Raw genomic sequence first — 27,231 nt, 5'->3', positions numbered from 1 at the left:
ATGGAGCACCGCCACCAAATCAAAATCTGAACCAAATTTTTCTAAACCGGTAGATAGGGAGACGTGGATCGATGGAATAATCAGTAAAATCTCCTGATCTGATGAAATTAGACTTCTTTTTATGGTGATATGTCCAAAGTATTGTATATAATACTAAACCTTTCAACTTAGATTACTTAAAAAGACGAGTCACGCTTGAGATTAGATCAGTCACGCCTGAGATTTTAGGTATTGTTAGATGGTATTTCTATACCAGATTAGCATGTTGCTGAAACGTTTTTGGCGTGCATTTTAAATATTTCCTACATATTTAAGTGTTTTTTTTTAATTATTTGTTTTTTAGTGTAATGTAGCGTATTTGTGAAATAAAATAATTTTGTTTTTTTTTTCATGGTAATTTTTATAATAAATCTGAAAACTCAATTTCCGAAACAATGCAAGATAGATTGTACATGAATTCTATTTAGCATTTTCTGAAGAATCCAGAAAATAAAAAATGTAGAGGAAGTTGCATTAAAAGGTATAGGTATTTATCTTCTAAACGTTCTTGATATAATGGTCTCGGAAATAAGTCGAAACGTCAATTTTTATCTTTCTTTTAAAGACCTAAAATAACATTTATTTCTTAAACCTCATGATTGTTTCTAAAACATCTTGATTTTAGGTCTCTCTTGGTAAAAATTTTATGTGTTGACTACTTTCAGTGTTTATCAAAATATGATTTGAAACTGTATTAATTGCTGCTTAGACATTTTATTGACGTTTCGGTTTTTTTCAAAACTAAAAGTAATATCTTATAAAACAATGAGTAGAAGTGCAATTCGTTCAAGTATATAGCACCTCCTATTTAAAAAAAATGAGAAACTTACTTGATGATAAAAAAACCTACATGCTAATGAAATCAGATCTAACAAATCAATAACAAAAAGAATAATAAATTAATAGATTCATGGGAAAAATGAATATATAGCTCCAGACATTGCAAAAATACTCAAAATTCGTAATGCTTTCTCACCAAAAATTTCTGGTTTGCCAAAGCTTCATGAAGAAAATATACCACTAAGACCAACAATTTCATGTATTATATTTATCTAGCATTTTGAAAAAAATCACAAATAAGACACTATATAAAAGATTCTTTCCATTTTGAAGAAGATATAAAAAACGTACAAATCCCGGAAGATTATATATTAATCTCTCTGGATGTTGTCTCTCTATACATAAATATACCCACTTTTTTAACTTCAAAAATAATAAAAACAAAATGGAATGATATTAAAAAATATACTGACATCCCTCTAGATGAATTTATATATGCTTTGGAACTAACCCTTAATTCTACTTATTTCTTACATGAAAATCAAAAATTATTTAAAAAAACTAATTTTAAAACAGAAGATAACTGAAATCAAGAAAATTTAGAAGCATTTATATATTAAGATAATGAAACTTAATTTTTTTTAACATTAATTTATCCATATATTTGTATAGTTCGTGGATATGGTGTAAGAACTAAAGAATACAATGCCTATATTCACATTTATTTCTAAGTGTTTATAATTGAGCTCAGAGAAATACAAACCTAAAGAATATTCCTATAAATGGTATCCAACATTTTGTCACCTACTTCGATCATAAATATTTATCAATAACTAATTTAAATTAAAATAATTGTAGTTATTGATAACATAATCATTATTTTCTAATAATGTTTAATACATTAGTGAACGCGTTTATTTCTCAACTTTTAAATTGATGGGAATGTAAATGATATAATTATTTTGGTTATCAGAGGTCGAATATTGACACAATCAGCATATTCAAAGCTGAGAGTTTATAATTAATGTGAGAACTATTTGCAAGAAATTTCCTTGTGGGGTTTAAATTAATTTTTTGTTCACTATTTGTTTTAACAATATAGTACACTATGTAGTTATGTTATAAATGAATGAAAGGGATTCAATGAATAGAATTTGATTTAACTTAACAATTTATTCCACTTAAATATTTTATACTCTAAAAATTTTCAGACAACCAAAATTGCAGAGTTTCTCTAAGTTAACAATTTTTATAAACTTTCAAAATAGAAAAGTACATTATGACACTTAAAAAAGACGGGAAATATAAATGTTTGAAATACCTTTTAACTAATTATATATTATCCCATCTTGAAAATCAAATAGTTTTGTTACATATAGTAGATGGTACACAAATAATATTGTTGACGAAGGGCTAAATGCTTTTCCCAACTAGAGAGTGGTGAACTTACCATATGAGAAAAAATAACCTTAAAAAATCTGGTAAAATAGAATAAAAAATATTCACACTTCTGTTTTGAGTATATAGTTGAATTTTTATTTGTAACATGTACTATGAGCTATAAGACTAGGATGTTCTATAAAATTGGTTAGCTTTTGTGAACGGACGACAACATATTAAAGCAGGGCTAACATTCGAATTGTCATGTAACAAACCCTTATATTTTAGTGGGCTCAAATATTATGATTGATTGATTTTTATTACATAAATACTACTTAATATAATATAAATAATTTGCTACAACTAGAATTAGTTCATGTTGCCAAGAGCAGATTATTAATGCTCTTGCTAACACAAATGATTTTAGAACATGATAGAAATAACAATGGGATTTGAATTATTCGCATGTTTTTTTATCATGTACCATTTAGAAAATGAGATGAATAAATATTGATAATAAAATGGCTATATGGTGGGAGGAAAAGTTACCTATTTCGTATCTAAAATCAAATCATGAGAAATCATATTGAGCATTAACTGCTTGATAAGTACGTAGGATTCTGAAATAGGTTACCATTCAAAGCCAATACTGATGTCCAAATCGATACTCTTTTTTTTTCTTCAAAAACTAATTTTTTCAAGCACTGTTCATCTGTCTACATCTAATTCTATGTACAGGTCTTTAAAACGGAACCAAATAAAAAGAGTTGTTTCTCACGACTTGGAATTTAACAAAAGAGAAATTTATTTTATTGTTTTTGATTTTTCAACAAAGTTTCTCATTTGAATTGTAAATATATCAGAAAAGTGTATATTTATTATGTATACGTTAATTAGGTCAATTTAAGTAGATGTAAATGCTTCATAAGAACCAGGAATTTTTAATATAATTGCGACATAAAAAAATATATGTCACACTGCATCTACTTTAACCTTTCATGTTTTATCACGTGATAAATCTTTGGAAATTTTAAAACACAGCAATTACAAATCTAATAATTAAATATTTGAGGTCTCTAATCTGAATATAAATGACAAACTAACAGCTCAGAATCAGTTATCCTTTAAACCAAACAAACTTGTTTAAAAATTATTGTTTGACCCCAACAGTTTGATATTTTTATTTTACAATATTACATTTCTAGGATTTCTTTTGTACCCGAAGAACTTTTCTTGTTGATTTTCTTACAAGATCTGTTTTCAATTAGAGACTTTCACAAACTCCGCATTGTCATATCCTCCACTAAAATATTGACCAATTCCTTTTTTGTCGATTGCACGTACTCGTACAAATAAGAAAGCTGCGACAAGACTAGCCACAATAAGAACAAGCAACAACATTACCAATCCTGCAACAAAGCTTGGAACAGACATGCATATGGTCTCGGAATCTTGAGACGAAGTAGATTGTATTACTACCGTTTCGTTGCTTTGTGCAGCATTCAAAGCAAAATTCACGTCTCCTGGCGCCACTACTTGAATTATTCGACTAGTATTAACGTCAGTCATCTCTTGAGCTTCACGTTTGTATACGTGACTCACAATAACAGATAATGTTTCTGGACTGCGCCGTTTTCTCACTCCTTGAAGTTCACTAGGTGGATTCTCAATCAATCTAGGTCTGCCTCCCAATGTAGCCAAATTACCTTCAAATTCCTCAGCAATGCCACTCTTTCTCTTCACTGTATTGTAAATACCGTGATGCCCTAGAGGTGGAGGAGGTAAGTGAAGATCTGCACCAGTTTGTCCTAGAACTTGAGGTGCAGGTGAAGAAAGATTTGGTGGATTAGAAGTCGATGAAGAAGATGTTTGAGCTTGTGGAGGCGGCACTACATCTGTATTTTGTTCAGAATAAGCACCCGTAGGGCCAGCTGGGTGCCTAGGATCTGGGAAAGCAGGAGGTAATCCGTATTCACTAGGTGGTGGAGATTCATATTCGTTATTCAATCCAGAATGAGCTCCAAAATCTCCACCTAAGGCGTTTGATACAGGAGGAAGACCATATTCAGTGCTTAAACCTAAACCATATCCGCATTTTGGCTCAGGACAACTATGTCTACATACTTGGATAACACACTGGAAATGTACATTCATAGAGTCAGGAAATTTAAATGCTTGGAAATATGCAAACGATACAACAGAAGCAGATGGCCCAAAGTTCTTGATTTTTTGGAATTTACTCATAATTTTAGGTCTTACTACACATCCATATTGGTCAACAAGTTGAATAGGCGCTCTTTTTCCATCATGAGCTACGCAGTTTCTTACTAACATATCAAATTTATTTTCATCATCTTTTATCGCTAATACCATCGTCATGGTTTGTCCAATTTTAACAATACCAGATACTTCTGACGCCCAAGGCCCTTTTCCTACTTGAATTTGCATCCAACACTGTAAGTTGTCACCCAGAAAATTAGCGGTAATTGCATGTAACACGTCAACTTGAAACGGTCTAAACGTAACAGCTTTTTCATAAAAATCATACCACGTACATCTCAATTTACGAGCTTGATCCCAGACTTCCTGTACGTAAGGATCGTACTGAATAATTATTGTATTTTCTACATAACTGCCACTAGGCGTAGCACCACCGTAACTAGCAGCATTATGATTGACCGAAGAGCTCATGCCACAACTATTTAAAAAGATTTCGAATGTAGCACTTAAATGACCTGTGCCTGGTTTCAAATGAACACAATGAGAATCGCTGTAAAAACCTTTAGAGAAAATCATTCCATAAAAAGGACGGTCGAATTCCATATTTACACGCATATGAGTTTTTTCGCACTGCACTTGTAAATGTTTTATTTGGGGTTTTTCCGGTGTAGTTAATGGCCATGGGTCCTCATTTGGATCTCCTCCACCCCCTCCTCCCCCCGGACTCAACAATCCTGCAGGAAGGTAACCGGGACCAGACAAAGGTGCGCCGTAAACGGCTCTATGTTCAAGAGGTAATGATGCCGAATCCGAAAGTGGAGCATCACAATGAATTTCCTAGAAATTAATAATATATTCATTAGTGAAGATATTTATTTCACATGCATAACAAAAAATAAGCGGGTACCAGTATATAAACGAGTAATAAAATGGAAATCATGAATATAACTCGTCAATTTTACACTAGAATTTAAAGTATATATTATGAAGATAAAAACGTATTGTGTAACAACAAATTATTATTTACAAATAACCTGTTTGAATATTTTAAATAAAATTTTCACTTATTAGTAAAAATATTTTATGAAAATATATTTTTTAAGTAGAAATACAATACGTTTTCAAGTAAGTAGTACTTATCATTAATCTACGCATTTTAGTAAAACATGAAATGCATATATTATTCATTCAAATGTGTTGTATACGTTCAAAATCGTCCCTGTTTGAAATAATATTTTCATATCAACTAATAATATATTAATCAGAACGTTTTTTACAATTATTTTTCAGAAATAGTACTAGTCATGAATTCTATTTATATCATTTGTCGGCCGAAATACCCGTGAATTACAGGCTGAATGTTTTATTTTTGTTAAATACACCCTAAATTATCGGATATTTTAATTTCAGCCTGATATTTATTATTTTAATGTATGTATTTATTTTTTTCCTTCACCCTACATGCAGTTGAAGGCTTTTTTTTGTTAAATATACAATATAATCTACCATATTATTCAGTTTGAGCCATCCCATAATGAGTTAAATTTACGTATTTATTATTACACTTGGATCAAACGGACCCGTAACTACCTTGCCAGCTTACATTCACTCCTAAGGTAAGTTCTGTCAGCACAAGCAGAATTGGATGGAACGGAATGACTATTCAAAATATGCAGCTGGCTCCCGGACTATAACAGGTTTTGTGCCTGACTTTTCAAAGTATCTCATCAAACCTACTAACCTACCTAACCTGTGTAACCTAATTCCAGTAACACATCTGCTGATTATTAACACCCTTACGCTTTCATCTTCTGGTGCATATTGAGCTGAATTTAAATGAATTGTTTATTAAAAAAAAACAGGAATTTACAGAACTAAGTTCGATGAAAACAGTACATAAAAGGGAGGAGATGACATTTAATTTTATACCATTTTTCTTGTAGTTTCCTAGTTTTGTGTATTTTTATTATTCGCAACTATGTTAAATAGCTAGTACATCTAGCAAAAATGCAGGATAATATATGGGTCTAAAGAATGTAAGAGAGGGATAATTTTACTCAAAAAATGTGGTTTACAAACTTCAAAAAGATCTGAGGAATATGGTGGTCAAGGACTAATAAATAAACGAAACGGCGAGGACAGTGGAAAATATGAAAGTGAAAGATCTCGAAGGTCACTAGGTTTGCCGTGTGTGTATGTATATACAGTGTGAATTATGGTTATATCAACAATATTTATTGACCATATTGATATTGAAAAATATCTTACCCTCAATGTAAGTAGAACTACCAGGAATCCTAGAATGTTTGGTGATCTTGACATGATGTTTATTGTAGCAGCGTTCATAGAGATTTTCTGTAACGAATAATATAAAAATAAGAAATTAAAGAAATTTATAAAAATGTCTTGACGTATATATTATTTCATTCGGTAGTACTATAGAGATGAATTGGATAAGGAAACGATATGATATCAATATTTTAGCATCATTACTAAATAAATTGTTTTTTAATCACATTAGTGTAAAAATACTATATATAATGAATATTTATTCATTAAATCTTATATAGAAATTTATTCACTATCAGTTACTTCCTAACAATTTTCTTGGAAAAGCCGCAGACGTTTCTTATGCTGATGCCAATATTGTATTCACTTTGTATTTTTTTATTCTATTTTATCATTTTTAACTAAGCTATACTTTTGTTATCATTAAAAAAATAATTTTGCTTAAATTTGATGTTGCACTTATGTACGTCTGAAATATGAGATTAATATAATTTCCTGATTTTGTAAATTTACTTCTATAATTGGTTCATTTATTATAAAGATAATTGTTTGATTATCCATCTCTACAAATATTCAGCTGACAGTACGACTCTGACCGACTAACATACCCTGTAAGCACAATTCAGCGACCTGCATAATTGTAAATAAGCAAAATGCATCATTTAATGGAGTGGAGTAGTTTTCCATTTTATATGCTCCATATTGGAGTAGAAGTATCATTTTTATTTCAGATCAAATATTAAAACGCAACATTACCTAACAATAGGCGATAGTTTTTAAATTATGTATTAAATGAGTTAAAAATTCTTGTCTTTCAACATTATTTTGGAAAATGCAGTATTTATCATTTTCAATTTTCTTTAATTTGAATGATCTTCACAGAACCGTTTTTGTCAAATTATGAGAAACAGCTTTTTGATGCTTTTATCTAGGTTGAGGTTCTGGATGGTTATCAAGATAAATCAAACCGATGTACTTTAGCCACAAATAATATAACTGCCATTCTATCAACAGTATTTGAAGAGTATCTGCAAGAATTTACCATCACAATGAACAATATAGCAGTTTGTAGATATAATATCAGTTTTGAAAGGTATACTTGCTGTATTTCAAGAACATTTATTCTTAAATATACAGTTTTATACACATAACTACTATACTACATAACTACTATTTTGAGGAGTAGATCTGCGAGTTACTATAGTTACGCCAATTAATGTGTCTAACATTATCATAACATTGATTTTATTATACTTCTGGTAACATTTTTCATGTGCATAACAATATAATAATAATGGCTCTCAACATCCCTGATAGGGTTGCGCCTCAAACATGCTCTCTAAGGCTCTTATTGGAGTGGATCAGTTATCATAGTCATTGTGTACAATTGTTCGCCATTTCCCGACACAATTTCCTATGTTGTGTCTTTCTTGCCAGTTTATAACTTCTAATCTGCTTAGGTCATCTTTCACCTCCACCATTTTTTTTGTTAGTGTCTTCCAACTTAGTTATCAGCTCTATGCTTGTTTCATTATTACTAGGTGCTTTTCCATTTTATTTATGATTTCCTTAACTTCTTCTATTGTTATTTCTTTTGATAAGGTTCCTTAATCATTCTCCTCCTGTTCCTCGTCCTCTTCTGTGCTTGGTTTAGTTAGCAAGTCCTTGAAGTAATCTATTATGTAGTTTGTCCGCACATGCTGCTCTGTACGATCTGACATCTCTTACTGATTTGTGTTTTGTTCTATTCACCATCACGTGATCTATTTGTGAGCATGTTTTTTGACCTGTTGATACCCAGGTAATTCTGTGATTTTTGAGGTGCCAAAACTTAGTACTGCTGATAATCATTTTTACTTGTGGTACTAGATTACATAACCATGTATGTTTTTTTTCTTCTATTTGGTTTAGATATTCCTCCTTTCCTATTCGAGCATTGAAATCTCCTAAAATTAATATTGTATCTTGTTTTGGAATATTCTCTATTTCTCCTTTTATTTTTTCATAAAATTCTTCTTTGTCCTCCTTTTTACTGTTGTCAGTTGAAGCGTATACATTTATTTTGAGAGATCGGATGGTTTTGCTTAAATTTTTAAATATGTCAGCCTTCCATTTATTAGCCTGAATTTCAGTACTTTTTGTCTTAATTACCCAAAAACAATGAAACCTACTCAATACTAGCTTTGCATTTCGTTACCTGAGCATTGGAAAAGCTAAATTTTTCATTTTCTATAATTCCTTATTACTTCCATCTTGTTGCCTATACTCCGCATACTTTCTTAATTCCAAGCCAACCCCTTGCAGCTTTCCTATTCTTAGCATTGTTCTAATGTTTCATGTACATATTTTCATAACTTTTCCATGTTATGTCCTTTATTTAGTTTTTTGTGTGTTTTTATGTTGTTTTTCTTTGTTACTTATTAATAATTTATTCCCTTCTTTATTCTGGGTCGTTAACCTTTTTTATACATTGTTTTTCACATAATCTGTAACTACTTTTTTTCGTGTTTTTCTTCTCTCTTGTTTATCCAACTTTATGTGATTCCCTTTTCTTTTTTCTGTCTTGGCCAAGTCTCTTATTAGCTTCTGTTCTTTTTCACTATCTTCGTTAAGTTTTTATGAATATATATTCTATCTCGAGCCATATTATTTAGTTTAGTTTTATTCTCCAAAAATTTTTTTGTCCTCTTCTAGCTGTATGAAGCAGGTTTTTAGACCTATCTTTATAGCAGACTCATGTGAGCTTCTACTTCTATATATTGTTTCAAGAATTTTTCAATACGATCCTTTAACAATTTTTCTATTTCTGTATCTATAATTGATAACTATTTTTTCCCTGTCTTTTTCTATCCATTCTATGCCTGTTTAAACATCTTTTAGTCCTTTGATTTTTGCATTTTCTGTTTTTATTTGATCATTTTCTACCCTTGATCTTACGTTTTCGTACTTTAATATGAGTATTTCTTTTGAGAAATGTTTTTGTTCCGTTCTTCACCTTCAATTTCTTCTTTTATTACTGTTCGCAAATCTTCCATATTACTTTTCATTTGTAGTTTTGGTTCTCAAAGTATCTTTGAGACTTCTATTATATTAGCTTATTTTCGCACAGTTGATTTTCCGAGTAACTTGCTTTTTCTAAATTCTTTTTTCTCCCTCATAGGAGTTATCTCTCTGGCTTTTCTCTTTAACAACTCATCCAGCAAGCCCAATGTTCTACGTGTATTTTTAATGCTGCAAGCCTACTCTGTTCAACCCGCAACCCACACCGACTTAAAAAACTCACTGCGAGTAGGGGTTAATATTATTACTACTGATCCATTAATAATCACCTATTATTTATCAGTTACCTCTTAATAATTTTTGTTGATTGTAAATTACCAATATGTGACGCCTGTGGTTGTATTTTTATACCCTTATCTACTATAATTCTGTATTTCTGTTTTGAATTTGATTTATTACTCACTGAGTTCCGTTGGTTTATTACTTAGTTGGTGGAGTATTCTTATGCATATTAGCATTTTAAACCACTTAATTTTTCACATTCCATAAAGACCGATAAAATCACGTGTTTCTTCCACTTCTATCAGTGACATAACAATATAGTTTGTTAAATATTCTACTACACAGCGACCAAGTGAAATTCAGAGTGTTATGCGACGAAAAGTTATAACTATATAGGTCCCTCCACACTCTCGCGAGAATCTCACGAGAATGCAGGAAACATGTGAGAAATGCGAATGTGGAACCGATTCGCGTATTTTTCTCAAGTTCTCGCGCTGTTCTCCATCTTTGCCGGAGAACAGTGCGAGAAAGAAGCGCGAAAACGTGAGAACAGGCAAAAAGGTTTATTGACTCCACACTCGCATGTTTCTCAGTAACGAAGCGAGTCGACGATTTGATTGATTTTTCGCCACTTCTTTTTAATCATTATTTTCTCTTTGATATACGCATAATTATAATATGCAAATGCGCATAACATTAAACTTGCCACAGTCACTTCAGCGTCCATCGTTATCGAGCGGAGAACTGTAGTGAGAACTTTGTGAGAGTGTGTACCCAAAACAAGTTCTCACTACGTTCTCGCTGAGAATCTCGTGGATATTCTCGCGAGAGTGTGGAGGGGCCATAAGAATTTAGTAAGAATAGTAATAGAACTCCTAAGGTGTGTTTCTAGATATTTGTAAAGTTACTCGTATATCGATGAATACATTCATTAAATATGTGTTTCAAGTATTCTATAATGTTTGTACAAGACAGAATAATGAGCTGTATATTCAGGCTGTCTCTACTATTATATACTATACTATATATTGTTTCGATGTTCTTAATTATGTCTAAAACTAAACTAAAAGATTATTTGTTGAATGAAACTATAATTAACGAGTTTACATATGAACTAACGTTGTTATCATAAAACTTTAAAATATCATTATTTGGATGAGAATCACTTTTCAATTCGTTAACAAAGAAGTTATTAATTTGATTTTAGCAAGTGATAAGTGCAATATAGTACTAGAGGCTTTTGTGATACTTATGTTTTTTAAAAATTTTCCATTTTTCATGAGATTTTCCAACGCACAATTTGAAGATGTAAATTGTATGCCTTTCTCTCGCGGACGTTATGTAATTCCTTAGTTCCTTATAGTAATTATAATGTCCTATCAATTTTATTTAATTATATTTCCTTAGAGCTTCATCCCTTAATTTTGCATAAGTTTAATATTTTGTGTTATCCGGGGTTGTTTAAGACGAGAAAGTAATGATTTTTTCTTTAATGAAGTATGATTATCTATCAATGTTATAATGTTTTGATTTGAAACATTAATTTTTTTATCTATTGACTCGATTTCATAAATGTAGGCCTAAGCTATATCTTCGAGATCACCCTGAAATGTATTCAGTTTAATTCTAGACAAATTTCTAATATTTACATTGTTATTTTTTGTTCAAATATTATTTGTCTTAAACAGAATACATCAGTAATTTTCAAAAGATTTCTATTTAAAGTCGCATTAATATTCAACAAATTCACATTTAAATATCCCAGACAAAAAATATTGTCAAATCTTTGTGAAAATTTATCAGATTATTCTAAAAGTTACGAAGGAATTCATTTTGATAAGAATTGAGAGGGCGGTATAATAGACCATTTTGTTTACTTACATTAATACTCATCCAAAGTTGTTCAACAAATTTCCAACTTTCTTTTAAATGTACCTATGAATTATTATTAATAAAGATCCCCACACGTCCTAGTTTTACAGGTAGTCATTTCTGATGAAAGCATATACTTCAATATTTAACCTATGCTCATGTATTCCTGGATGCAACTAGGTCTCTGTTACACCAAATATATGAGACTTTTTCCAAATAATTGTATTTTTTATGTCATTAATCCTCGGCAACAGTGAACATATGCTCTATCAAATATACTCGTAATATACAACTAAAATAATAACTTTTATTACTAGCCACTTTATTTAATTTGAACTTTAAATCTAAAATTTTTGTATATAAAAAGTGCAAATATCTGAATTATATATTTTGCTTATTATGACTCATGATAGAAACCTTAGATTTAGGACTATAAAAGACTTTGGTTCTCTTGCGTTTATGATCTGTGAATTTATCCAATATATTGTCTTCCTTCTGACAAATCTGTGTCTTCAGTATTGACTCCCTTCACAACAGTTTTTAGGTTATGTTCCATTGCTCTTGTCTGATGTCTTCTTAAATTTCTTCGTTCTCCACGATTTTCGTAGTACTTCCTTTCATATTCGATATTTGCGTGAGTAAGTATTATCTCTTTAATTCTTGAATTTTATTCTGAATAACATCAATTCTATTTTGAAGACCAGTTACTCTATGTTGAAACTATTTTTTAATCATCAATTTGTTTATTAACGGTTGAGTTTGGAGCTCATTAGTATATATATTATCTTTATTAATTTTTTTTTCAACCTTATTTTAATACTATTAATTTTAAAATTTTATTGTTAAGACTGGATATGACCAACAGAAATATCGCAAATAAATCAAGAAATAGAGCAAAAACAATTATTATCAAAACACTACTGGTGTCGATAGATTATATATGTTGTAAAAATGTTGAAAATGCTACCACAACTACAAATTATAACTTTTGCTCAACACAAACATCTTTAAACGCAGAATATTTCATACTCTTCACTACTGTTTAATGCTTCAGTGGCGTACCTACGTTCAGAAATTACAAAAAGTTTGTAGTTAAGAATCGAAACTCCTGGATTTAGACACGTTCATTTTGAGTTGAACGTTTTGTCAGCTATTTCAAAAAGAGTAATGAAGATCCAATATACTTACTACATGTCCATTATCTCTGGTAACTAAATATGGCGAGAATTACGCGGTCTCAATTCAAAAGCTACTTGATTCATTCTCTTATGTCATAATACACTGGTTTGCTCCGCAATGAAGTATTTTACATATATTTATGAGTATAATCCTCTACCCCTAACATACCTACCTGAGAATATATATATATATATATATATATATATATATATATATATATATATATATATATATAAGCATCTAAATCTAGTTTTTAAAAGAAAGATAAATTTTGACGTTTTGACTTATCTTTAAGTCTTTATCAACATTTTTAAAAATTCTCTTTTTCGTGTATTAGATTCCGTTTCAAGAATTTTTGAATCTTTATAATTGAATTTATGTTTTTTTTATATTTCATGGTTCGTTAATGCAGTTCTATTTTTTTATCGTATTGATGACCTCTTAGTCTATTTTCTAAATACTGAGATGTTTGCAATATGTGGACAGCGTCACAATTAGTAGAAGGCACTTGATATATAATATCACTTCTTTTGTTTTTTGTTGTTTTAGATTTTAATTTAGTGAAATATTTGGATAATGTATTAGTATGACTTATACTAAAATCATATTTATTGAAATAATCCGATAATTGTTGAGAAATTCCTTGTATATATCGTAAAGAAAATGTTTTATGTTTTGATGTTTCGTTTCATTTTTGTTTTTAAATTGATTGTAGTATCTGTTTATTCTTTTCTTGAATATGTTATTTATCATTTTTTCCGGATAATTATTTTCTTTCAATGCAGTTTTTGCTTTTTGAATAGCTAAGCATCTAAATTCAGGATCTGATAGTTGGATAGATCTATCAACCAAACTTATTATCACTGATCTTTTTTGTGACACAAGATGACACGAATTGAAGTTTAAATATCTTGAGGACCAAGTTGGTTTTGTATACCATTCTTTTCTTATGTTATTGTTAATTTTATATAATGTGACATCAAGAAAATAATTTAATATATTTGAGATGAGGAAACTAAGGACAAATTAATTTTTCTTATTGAAACAAAGTTCTAAATTGATTTTATCCTTATTTTGATATTCATGATGAAGGTGATCTATAGATCAATATAAATAAGCAAATTGTCAGTGTCAATATCATATTTTGATAAAGACTTAAAGAAAAGTCGAAACGTCAAAATTTATCTTTCTTTTAAAAACTATCAAAAAAACTAATTCTAAAACAGAAGAGAATTAAAATCAAGAACATTTAGATGCATTAATATATCAAAAGGTCTAAGAAATTGAAGAAATTTATTTATATATATATATATATATATATATATATATATATATATATATTCATTGTTTTTCAAAATAATCTCCATTAAGATCAATACACTTTCGCATGAGTTTGAACCAATTTCCATTCCGATTGAGGTACCTACCTCCAAAACATGTGATTTGAATACAACAATCGCTTCTTCGGTTGTGAAAAAAAAGAGCAGTTCGCATTGTCGTGGTTGAGAATGATTCGTCTTCTACAATTAGTTTTCCTGATTTTTTCGAACTATTCTGGCAAACAAAAGTTGGTGTACCATAGGCCGTTCAACGCTACTCTAATGAAACGAGGGCATTTCTTCGCATCAATCCACACTAGCGATTATCAAATTACATGATATCCAACGCGAATAAATCTTTTTGGCACATGACGACCTTGTAATATTAGTTTACGCACAGCATCGATGTTTTCTAGCCTAACAGCTGATTTCGGACGGCCTTCAAGAAATTTATTATGTAGCGAAGTGCGATCACGACTGACTTCGGAAAACCAGTGAAACACGGTGGCTGCTGAGATGGTGCTTAATCATCAAAAGTCGAAGCGAGTAGATCGGCACACTGCTGTTGTTTTAATCCATGTCAAAATTCATAAAATTCATTGCACGAAAATGTTCGCGATTTAATTCCATTTTATAACCAGGATAAATGTTTCAAGTATTTGCTAACAATTCAAATAGCACTCATATGACAATACATTCTGAGCATCTTCATGGCCAACATAATAATGGCAATGTCATATTCACATCAGTGTTGCGATATCTCAAACCATAAGTAGCTACCCTCGTACAGTAATTTGCTGGCACGCTGTTGTGGTAATAGTAGTTGTAAACCAATGATGCGGAATTTTGTAAAAATCAAGTGTTGAAAATTATTACGAATAAAAGCAGGCTAGTAATTTAGTGACAAGTGCAGTAAGTAGTTGATGAGATTGTAGTGTTGAAATAAATGTGGATTCAGCATTGAGCTTAAGCTCTTGTAATTATGCCTTACAGTTCATATAAAGTATACGGTAATTTAGTTACTTGAAAATGGCATTATTTTATTTGTGGTGGAGACGTGAGTTAGTGATTATAAACACTCCATTAACTGGATTTATACGAGAAAACGACACGAACTTATTTGATCATTCGAATAAATATGAAGATATACCTGGAGGACTAAGATCAATTAATAAAAAAAATTGATACAAATACTAGTTGACATAAACCAGAACATTTACAATGATCGATAAAGGCTTTTTCGAGATCCAGGATCCTTTGAATTTCAAATATAATTTTCAGATAAGCGAATGCATATTGGTAGGGAATTGGAAAAGTTTCTAAAACCAGAGAATTGATTACTATAAAAAGTTTCCAATACCATCGAAAATATCTGAGAACGAGTTTCAGCAAACTATTAAAGAACAAGAGTAAACATTCGAAAAATCATGCAATAGGAATTCAACAAAGGCAAATCATGATCTCCATCTCTACAGCTCTGATAATTATCAAACATTGAGGAAATGATGGAAGTTACACAAGAACGAAAGGAACAACTCTAAAGTGTGAGATAATAAGTTAAAAAATCCCTGAATATAGCTAGTTTGCCCAACAGTGAATTGAGTAGTTTGTATCACCTGACCTCAAGCCAAAGGAAAAGAGCGATTGATAGATCAGTAAATATTAAAATACTAGAAGTAATGACATCAAAGAAATGTCAATGGAAAGAACGGAAAGCGACAAGGACTGAGATTTGATGAACTAAATCAAACTCATTGAAGCTATAAAAAGCAGTCGAAAGGATAGAATGTGTTGATATAAAGGAGCTAGACATTAGGCAGCTATACTTGCAGTTATCAAAACTGTAGAGTCTAAATATTAATAAGAAATTGTACAGATTACAGTATGTTGTTTCTATAAAAAGTGAGACCAGAAGACGATATACTACGATTTATTCATAAAGGGAACCTATTGAGCTGATTTCAGTTACCTTTTCCGACTTCTATCGTGCATAGGAAGTATCTGAAAAGACTTAAAAATTCAAAATGCAGTGCAAAATCATTTCAGTTAAAATGTGTATCATTTAAAATCTCGCATCAACCTTGTTACACACCAATATTTAATTTCCCTTTACTATGTTCGTATCTGAATAGTAGCAGCTGTGCAGATTCAATATATCGTTATTGGATAATGTGGTTTCATGAATTTTTAATGGTTTAACTAGATAATGCAGATTATCATTTCACATAATAATGGATCAAATTTTTTTCTTCAATTCCTGGCGTGAAGCAAAATTTCACTTTTGTTCACTAAGATTAATGCTAAATTCTCAGAAACAATTTATACAGCTCACTTCAATACCAGTTCCCAATTTTATAATGCAACAAATATGAACCTTGCCGATTGCTTGAAATCTACCATCTTCTGAATATTTTCTTACAATGTTTAATATATGGTACTTTGAGGAATTTCTGCAAATCCATTAAAATGGATAAAATGACTTCAGAAACTAAAAAGTAAATACCTTCAGAAGATTTGTGATTAAGACTTTTTGAATACAGAAGTTTGAACATAGACATAAGAAATAATGACAACCATTTTGATTATTTGGAATAATTAAGTTGTAGGTAATTTTTGTCCCTCTTTCAATTTCTAAGAGCGATAAGATGATGGTTTACTACAAGAATTTGGACTTTACCAGAAAAAATCATAGGTTGCACTAATAAGCAGAAAAACATTTTTGTACTAAAGTTTTCATCTAGGACATGTGGTTTATAAGATATGGTCGGTCGCTCGTAAATGGATCATACTCCATATGTAAATAAGTACGTCACCTTCATTTATTTCCATTTTATTTACAATAAATTCAACTTCATCTTATTTATGAGGTCTCTTGTTTATAAATAAAATATTGAAAATTAAACTGTTCATTAACAACTTTCTTATGATCGCGAAATGTTAGTTACACTACTACTTGATGAATGATAGTTCTACTTTGCTAATATTCTTGCTCTACGTCCTTACATTAGTAGCCGGTTGAATGAATAATAATAAGAGAAAATGCTGGTGCCAAAGAAATCGAGCAAAGTTATTTACAATACCGAACTATTACTTCCGGCCCACTTCTGTGTATACGTGCACATGAAATCTTAATAGATATGAACACAAATTCAATTATTAATTTTTATTAACACAAATAATTGATGCGCATTATTGTTAACAAGAAAGTATTATCTATTTAAAAAAGTGTTAATAAAAGTTAAAGAAAGTGTACAAGAAAAGTTGCGCATTTTCAATTGTTCTCTACCAGTAAAACTATGAATACAATCTAATTGTTTGTAAAAAAGGAAGTCGCCATAATAGCATAATTACTATATTTCCTCTTGAAAATTCTTTCTTAGTAGTAAAAAAATGAAATTGGTTTAGCATTGATCTCAACAGTATCAATGGCATATCAATCCTTAACACAATTTAAGAAACAGTACGATTTGAAAGATTCTGGGGAGATATTTTCATCATGCTCAAATACAACAATTAACACGAATAAAAACGAATTTCCCGTGTTTAATGACATTTTTCTCGTTATATATGAAGAGGAAGAAAGAGAGAGAGTAAGAAAAAGAGAAATGCTCTATTGTGAACAAATTATAGACAAAAATTAGAAACAAACATACAAATAACTAAATAAAGACACAAATAGAATGAAATCTTTATAAGAAAATTATAATGAATAAGAAAATTACTTTTGAAAATATACGTGTGAAAAATTTTTATTTAATGGGCATCACATGTATGAATGCAGTTTATCTTAATATGTACTAATGAATGAACTGTATGAAAATGTTTTAAATAAGTAAATTACTGGATGGTATAATTTAATATAACAACCCATACACACGAGTGAGGACTAGCCTTATGCGAGAAACTGAATTTTACAATACAATGAGATATGTCAGAAGTGTTCGTGATAATCAAATGCAAAGGATATTTATATTATTTTGTTGTTACCTCAATAATTATTTCCAAACGTTGGAAATTTACAAACAGTCCTTGTTTGTATGCAAGTAACCTAAAAATAAGCAATCGAACGAGCTAAGTAGAAAGGAGGCAACTACTCTGGTAGGCTTAATCACAGGGTACGCAGAAGTCGTCTATCACAGATTAAACACCGGTAGAACCTTTGACCAGGGCTGCGGCTACTATGTAATAGAGCTCTTATTAACATAAATAGGAAAGCACTAAGATATAATCTGGTAAGAAGCCTTGATTTAAAGCCAGTGACGCCCGGAGGATTCCTTAATTTTGGAGAGCATCCATGAATTAGGATGAGGGCGACAAGTAAGTCTGCAAAAGGACTACCCAGGCAATTAGAATCGATAACACTTTCCAATTCTATCCTAATATAGAAAATAATAAAATACAAGATCGATTACAGCATAAATATATAGATATAATATACTTACATTTATACAATATTTTCAATCCGTAACTACCGGAAATTCCTCTTCATCATCAGATTGACCATTCATAAATGCGCGAATAAAATGAAGATGAACTAGTTATTTTGGCAAAATATTGTTGGTATTTATAAGTAGGTAAGATACACCTTGTTCAAGGTATACACAATAACAGAGAAACCTGGAATATCAGTGAAAATTCTTTCATTTTGGTGAATGGATGGAGATATAAAAGTTTACAATTTCTCTGCTCACCAACTTTAATAACGTTCACTAATAGGTCTACGCATAATGATTATCAGGTTATAAGCATCCTCCTGTAAATCTCTAAATTTTTCGTCATATCCTCACCTGTTAAATCAAGGCCATATACGCTGATCTTGTGAGCCTAAATAGGCGAGGAATTTAAACCTAGTGGAGGAATAGTCCAACGTTCGTCCGGCTATGTGTACCTATCATTATTTTTCTGAAAAGATGGATTTTGTAGTATTCTAAGCAAAGAAATCAGTTAGGGCTCCTGTGCATTTCCTCAATGATGCAGATTTGAAGATAACACCAACCTGAGGTCGGTACGAAGAAATTCCACACCTTCCTACACGCATGTAAACACATTTCACACACACGCGCGCATGCTCGCACGCATTTTAAAAATGCTTTTAGATTCTGTATATCACTAAGTAGTTATTTCCCATGTTGATCTCTTATAACTAATAACATTAGATGTCGATCTTGGCTCACTGTTGTTCTGCTCACTAGTCTTGTGCCTTTGGTTGTTAGTATTCGGTCGTCCTGGCCATCATTTCTTGAACTCTATCAGCTGCCGCTAATTAGCATTCTTCGCGTTCTAGGCATGATAAACTTGTGAATTCTTCTATTGCAACGTCCAGTACTTACAGCATGAAAATAATTAAATAAAAATATGCATATTTTGTATTTAGACTTTTATGACAACCACACAATGTGAAAAATTTTTGAAATAATGTAATATTTACTGGGTTTTAGGGGTTCTATATCACTGATTCAAAATTTTCTAGTGTATCATTAACTTCACTTACATCTGTGTCTAATTCTATTGCCACAAAATAGTAATAATCTCGTATAATTTTTGAAAATGATCTATCTATCCATTATCATGGCAAAAAATCCATCTGTTGACTTACTACATACTGTGCGACAAATTGTCTTTGTGAATCAATGCATAAAACTCTCTCTATTCTTTATATACTCTGTTCTTAATCTAAAACGAATATATTGTGATACGCGAAAAAGAACTACTTTTACGTTTGATCTACTTTGGTTATTAGCTCTGGTTTGCATAGTTTGCATACTCTAAACTATTTCTTATCGCCATCTAACAATGCATTTTATGACTGAGGGATTATAATTGTCTTATTTTTTTAGCATGCTAACCAAAGCTTGATTGCGATTTAGCAGACTAAAGTTCATTCAGTATTTATTTGATTTTAAGGAAAATATCATATTATAACATATTTCTACAAGATCTATCAGAATTACGAGGTATTTATATTTTCTCAAATAAGAATAACTTGCGAATGACTGAATTTTCATTATTCATTAAACTGAATAGATACAAGTTTATTGATTCAATTCACCAACAAATATCCATCAAAATTAGGTACTAACACATTTATAGAATAGGCTAATGCGCATGAACGTGAAAATAAAGATATGAAAGAATACAGTGAATTTTAAAGAAAAAGTAATTAACGATAGAAGCATGAAAATTGGTATGTTGGGCAATGATGCCAAAAGAAAATTTTAGAAATCGGGAGCCCCTCGAAATTCGCTATAGGAGGGGTAGGTGGTCGATTTTTGAGGTTCCACCCCCCGTGAAAAAGTGGAGTGAGCAATTTCAACGTTCTTAAGTCCGATTCTACATATTTTAACCCTCCTGAACATGAATATGTCATTCCTTTCAAGATCCGACCTCGAGAAGTGCTCCAAATTTCAAATTGAAAATATCCCCATTTTCCGATTTTTGTGAAAAATACACACGTCAAATATAACATTTTAACGTAAATATGAGCTCGATATGTCGAGGGGGGGGGGGAACAGGAGGTACCGCAAGTTACCTAGTTTCGAGGATTTTTCATGTTTTTTATACGTTTTTTGAATATTTTCTTCTCTGTACAAGATGTGGAGAATTTTGAAGCATTACAAATAGTAGATATGGTGACTAGAGCCTATTCGTTATTGAGCCTTACTACATTTGCTTAGCATTTAAGGAGCCGAATACCAAAGAAACAAGGCTTATCATGAGGTTGCCCTCCCTTCTCCCATCACTCCTTATTCAAGACAAGAAATGAACGCGGTTGCTCTAATAATACAGAATTCTGTATTGTACCACTCTTTGTGCAATTTGCCATGCACATTGCAGCAATTCCGGTTGTATATAAAAAATAAAGTATGTTTCAAAATTATATTCGTAAACTTAAAAGGATTTTCATTTTAAGAAGGAATGATGGGGGGTTTCTTCGGTATTTGCATGAAAAAGATTACCTACATATATCTTATTTATATTCAGGGAATTTATTTCATACAATTGCAATGTCTTAAGTTTGTAAGTGTGAAGCTTTTCAAATTGGGGATGGACGCAGGGGTCAATTTTCTGAAGGGGAATAAATTTGAATAAACCTAACGTATCTCCCAACTACTCAAAAAAAGTATGAAAAAATAGATCAAAATTCGATAGAAATAAGTTAAGTTATTTTCTACTAGAAACAATTCAAATTTTATTCCCAAATTTGTTTTCCCCGCGCCCCTGCAAAGTATTCAGAAGGATTTTGCTTCAGTATAATACTACACATCCACAATGAATTATTGTATCTAGATTCTTCGAATATCTTCTTCTTCGAATGACCCCCAATTTTTTAAAATTGTATCTATATATGATATATCACAATATCGTCTGATGGGGCTCTTCATTCTCTATTGAAAAATGTTATCGTTTTCAAGTTTATTGTAACAATTGATATAGAATATAGTAAAATCAGATACAAATTTCCTACGATACAATAAAAAACTAAAATATAATGCGAGGTTTGGTGAAATGAACACTACAAAGAACTCTCAATGAAGTAGATGATTATTTAACATATATCACGCCTGATTGACCTAATCGCAAGTGTTATTCGTTTATAAGTCATTTAAATTAAAGGTTTAGTTTTGAGCATAATGCCTTTAAGAGGAAGAAATCTAATAATGTAAGATCAGGTAGTCGCACTGGCCATTCTATCGATCCTCACCTTCCTATCTACCGATTGGGAAATATTGCATGAGGTACTGCCGGACAATGTACAGGTAATGTGGTGGTGCTCCATTTTGCTGTAACCATATCGCATTCATTGGAAATTGAGGGTTACCTGGATCACGATATAAAGTATGAATTAGTTTCGAAATGCTTACAAAAACATTAACAACTCGAGGGTATAGCGTTGACCAGTAGCGGAAAATTTGCTAGTCCATTAAGTGTAAACGTGTACTCATTAGGAAACATAAAGTCTTCTTATTTAAATAATTTTTCTCAAAATCGCCTTCCATGAGCTGAATAGATATCATTTTATAGGCGTCTATTTTATTTTCTTTCAATATATTTACATGACCAAACTGGTGAAAGTGCTTATCGATTTTACTAATTGTTCCTTGGGGTATAGGGGGAAAATTGTAATCATTTGTAAAACTTTTATTTTATGCTTTATGCGTATCCGTTGGTATTAAAATTTTTCACAATAGAGATTAATGAGCCTTAAACTAAAATTATAATATTAATAACTTATAAATCAAAACTAATTTGCTTTTCGTTGCGTTTCAAGCAAACTAACGTTACCACAGATCTTTTTAGAGTATTTTTAATAAATAACAACTACAAATCTGAGTATCGAAATTATCCATTCATATGATTCCTTTTTGTTTCTATCTTAATCCCTTCAATAAACTTGAAAACAATAGCATCTTTGAATAGAGAATTAAGAGACCTTTCAAACGATATATCACAAGCCTATACTTCTCTTGAAGAGGGTTGAAAGTAGGGATCGCATTTTAACAATGAAGAATACCAATATATAATTTGAATTTGGCATATTTCAGGATTTTTATATGTACAGTATGTGTACATACAGAGTATAAGTACGTGTATCGAAATAAGGAATTCATTCCATTTGACATTTACACACTGTATAATGTGTAAATAAGATACACTAGAGAATTCATATAAGCAAATATAACTAACTTATCGATTCATTAATATGAGATTCCAAGTTCTATTTATTAGAACCTCATGAGGAATTTGAAATAGAACGGTACAAGTTCTTTAAATAGCACGATATAAACTTACATTTTCAACAGTAATCCACTACTCACAAGACAAAAAATAATTGCATTGAATGTGTTAAGTGTACCATGCAAGGCAGGAGAGAAAGCGGTTGAATTTTATATTATAAGCTTTCCATGTAGACAAATAGAGCACGGATAATAGAAACGAATAAAAATTAGAAATTTTATTCGTTATTTACAATAAATTTCGAAATCAAATTATTTTTGACATTCAATCTCTGTAGGATTAAGCTATATAGTAGATATATAACGAATCGATTGTTAAATAATTGAATGATTTTAAATTTATTTTTTCAATTATACTACTGATATCCTCTTGGCAGATGATGCAATTTTTCAGAATAAATTTTACGAATTACATTTTTATAGCGAAATTGTTTCATTACAATATTGATGAGCATACAGCTAAGTATGTAAAAGATATGGATGTTAATCTAGATATTCTGAAAAAATAAAAACTTTGGAAAATAATTGTGCTAAAGCGAATCGATACAAGCCTTGATAATATGGCTATTAATAAAAACGAATAGATAAAATGTACACCATTACCACACTCCTATTCTTCACTGTATGAAAAAAGTTGATTAATTTATGATTTAGTAACGATACTCCTAGATTGCAATATTTGCATCATTCTTCAACCTCTTTAGGGTAGTTGGCCCAGTAGAACCTTTCCTGAAGCGAACTAGTGTCTTTTGTATGTTACCTCCAGCTGGCTCTACCGAATTTTTCAAGCAGCTGCTTGTTTCGTTTCCGTGGTACCGTGTGGATTCTTTTGAACTGGAATACTTCGCATAATAAATGTGAACTGAAAACTGCGGGAGATCAGTCTCGTAGTCTTCACATTTATGTAATTCTTTATATATCCACTGTTTTCTGTCAGACCTAGTTTGACAGTCATTATATTTTTAAGTCAAATTTGGAAAAGACAAATCCATTCATTTCATCATCCACTTCGAATTTAAAAATCATACTGTAGAAGTGTCTTAGCTATTTGTCTTCGGGTCTTTATTGTCAGTATGCATAGCACAATATATACCATAGAGGAACGTATGAATTCTACTAATAGTTGTTTTCTTGCAATACAACACAATAGGTCTACAGTGAAGATTGTACTATATCCAATGACCATGTTGTCGGGCATCCCAATTTAAAATAAACTTTCTTTTTACACAAAAAAGGCAAATTTATTTTCATATCCGGTTGAAGCTTGTAAATTAGGAGTAAAGGGTTGGATGATTCTTCATTTATATTGTTTTTCAAAATCTATTTTTTTTATTTTTATTTTGCAAAAGGTAATTTCCTTCGATGTTTGTGAATTGATTGAGGTTAGTGGTGTTACACTATATTCGTTGTACGAATAAATTTTTCTTCAGAAAAGATGTCTTAACATTGCGAAAATAATTCTAAGACTATCTGGAAATATTCTGAGAGTTTACATATTAAGGTACATTCATTATAGTATACTTAGTGAACGCTTTTACCTATAGGTTAGTAATATATTAGTATGTTATTTTTCTTCAAATTTATTGGACTATCGGAAACTTCAGCAAATGTGACGGGTATTCGGCAAGTAGTCGTCCAGAGACCTCTTGCTGAAACCAATCTTAATGTGTACAGACAGTTTGTGAACTATAATCCATTTCACGTCTTATGGAAAATAAACTGTTCCTAGAAGAATTAAGAATAAACAATCGAAATGGAACAGGTGAAGAATAAAACTTCAGTTTTTTTTAATTGTCACAATTGTGATATGCAAGGAAGTATTAAGTAGTGAATGAAGTGAAATAAAAAGACGTTTGTGATGAATTCAGATTAATAACAGAAACGGCAAAGGAACATTTCAAAAACCTGAGTCAAATTACATTTATTATTAATACCGGAACAATAAAACTGTTTTAGTGAAAGTTATGCTAATCATTTGAAACAGTTAAGAAATTTCCCATTCAATAAAAATGGTTAAAGGTCAAATAATACAAGCCTGTGAAGCCTGTAAACAATATATTTCATACATTATTATGAGTAGTCTTACACCCATAAGGGTAGATATACATAAGGATTAAGTAAGTATTATGAGTAAGGGAAGTGAAAGATACCGGCTTTCATTAAAGATTAAGACAGGATAACCATAAAAGTGAAAAAAATATAGAAATTTCAACAAAAGTTTCTTGGATTTTATTATTTCATATTATGGTTTGAGTTTGGTATGTCATCAATTTGCACGAATATATGAGACGGCTACATCTATTAAAAAAAATAATAGGTATTTCCAAAATAATAATTTAGAGCAACCTTTTCTAATTAAAAGAAAGTAACTTAAGATCCGTAATTACAATAAAATTTTTAATCACAGAAAAAGTAGTTGTAGAATCATTTCAAGACCCTAAGGCAACGCTAAATAAGGTGTGTATCTACTCGTAATTATCACTGCAATATTTATTTATTTATATGGTGCGCGATGTGAGTACGCGCAAAGAAAGCTCATGACACACTGCCTTGCTTTCATTTCAACTGTGTGCTCAATACCGTATCTTATACACAGAGATAAAACAGCTGGTAGCTATATTAATATTTTCTTGATAGGTTTATCAACCGTAGTTGCCAGATCAATAAAATGAAGCACTTGACAATCAGTAAATAAATGAACAACACTGTTGGCAATTTAATTAAAATACTGCTTCAAAATATACCGTATTAAAATAAATATAAAGTTATAGGATGCTTTAATTCTAATATAGTAGTAATTTTATGTTATTATTCAAAAATTATAATGATTTTTTTTAACTTTTTAAAATAATAATGTGTTTATTTGTGTAAAATTTTTCGGTGAGATCTCTAATTCTTATTTTTATTATATACCTTTGAATCTAGGAATCTAGTTCTTGAATTTGTGAGAAAATCCAAATTTTATTTCAAAAGTAGGTTGACCAAAAAATCACTTTCACAAGTGACATAGATTTGCGTCTGTGAAAGACTATGCAAGACAATAAGTGTGAAATAAAGAATTTTTCATTGCAAAGCTAAGTACTTTCAACATACTAAACTACACGAATGTATATCGCTATGATGTATAATAACGGTTATAAATATAACTTCATGTACATATATTTGTTTAAACATTATTTAATTTGAACTTACGAATAGATTAAAAATAGAGATTTTAAAATATACTTTAAATATTGATAGAATATTCAAATTACGCTTATAAAAACGTTTTCTATATTTTATTCTACAAAAGTTAAATTTATCCGGTTTTTCAGAGTATCTATTATTTCAATAGAATGGCATAAGCTGGCAACTGTGGATCGATACCCCATAATTACGTTAAGTTTTCAAAACAATGAAACATGAATTCGCAATGTGAGCGCTACAAAACATTGTTTTCGTAACTTGATTTTTGTAATGTCAACCGTAAAAAACTATAAAATGCAGATGATACTTGACGCCTGTGAAAGTCTAGCTACGTCTTTTACGTTCCAGTAAATATGTTTTAAATTTCTAGTTGGCTGCTCAATGGCCTTGACGAAGTAGGTGAGTACTGCACTAGGTGAAGGCCGGTCACATTTATCTCGATTGATTGACACTAATCACGATAAACTTGATCATATAATCACTCTCACTGTGCTTACAAGTAATATTTTCGAGTTTTCATATTTTTAGGTACTTACTCTAGTTATATTCAAATACAGCCTATCAAAAAACTGCACAAAATAATGTTAATCCTTAACTGCACTTGTCCATACACATAACACAACACTACCTATCCGTGACCGTCACAGTTAAAAAAAATAAGAACAAAACTCATTAATGTGTGGCTGAATGAAAAGTAATCCACCTAAAATGTTCCGTTGGTTTTATATCGACGTGAAAGTTTAGCCCCTCTCTCTTAAAGAAGAGTTACTAGTGGAACAATGATTAAAGCTTTCTGAAAAGTCCGGATCCAAATTCATTGTATAGCGATTCAGGAATTTTCACGCTTTTGATTCACTTTCTTTTCGTTGACGCATTATTTCATTGCACAATAGATCCGTTTTGACAACCTTTTAACTTTCGATTGTTGGTGTTTTACTTCATCATCCTAC

At 30.7% G+C, this 27,231-nt stretch overlaps 1 protein-coding gene across 1 annotated transcript; it reads right to left on the bottom strand.

Annotated features, from left to right (window-relative positions):
- Window positions 1-1,977: 1,977 nt before the first annotated feature.
- LOC130450772 (uncharacterized) lies at window positions 1,978-26,982 on the bottom strand. The gene is made up of 3 exons (XM_056789394.1): window positions 26,818-26,982; window positions 6,688-6,774; window positions 1,978-5,256 (listed from the first exon to the last, which is right to left on the bottom strand). The coding sequence occupies exons 2-3, from the start codon at window positions 6,763-6,765 to the stop codon at window positions 3,460-3,462; spliced, it is 1,875 nt and encodes a 624-aa protein (XP_056645372.1). The 5' UTR covers window positions 6,766-6,774; window positions 26,818-26,982; the 3' UTR covers window positions 1,978-3,459.
- Window positions 26,983-27,231: the final 249 nt, after the last annotated feature.

Source organism: Diorhabda sublineata, chromosome X, assembly GCF_026230105.1.
Source record: "Diorhabda sublineata isolate icDioSubl1.1 chromosome X, icDioSubl1.1, whole genome shotgun sequence".
In the NCBI taxonomy this organism is placed as follows: domain Eukaryota; kingdom Metazoa; phylum Arthropoda; class Insecta; order Coleoptera; family Chrysomelidae; genus Diorhabda; species Diorhabda sublineata.
This window is presented reverse-complemented; position numbering and strand designations above follow the sequence as displayed.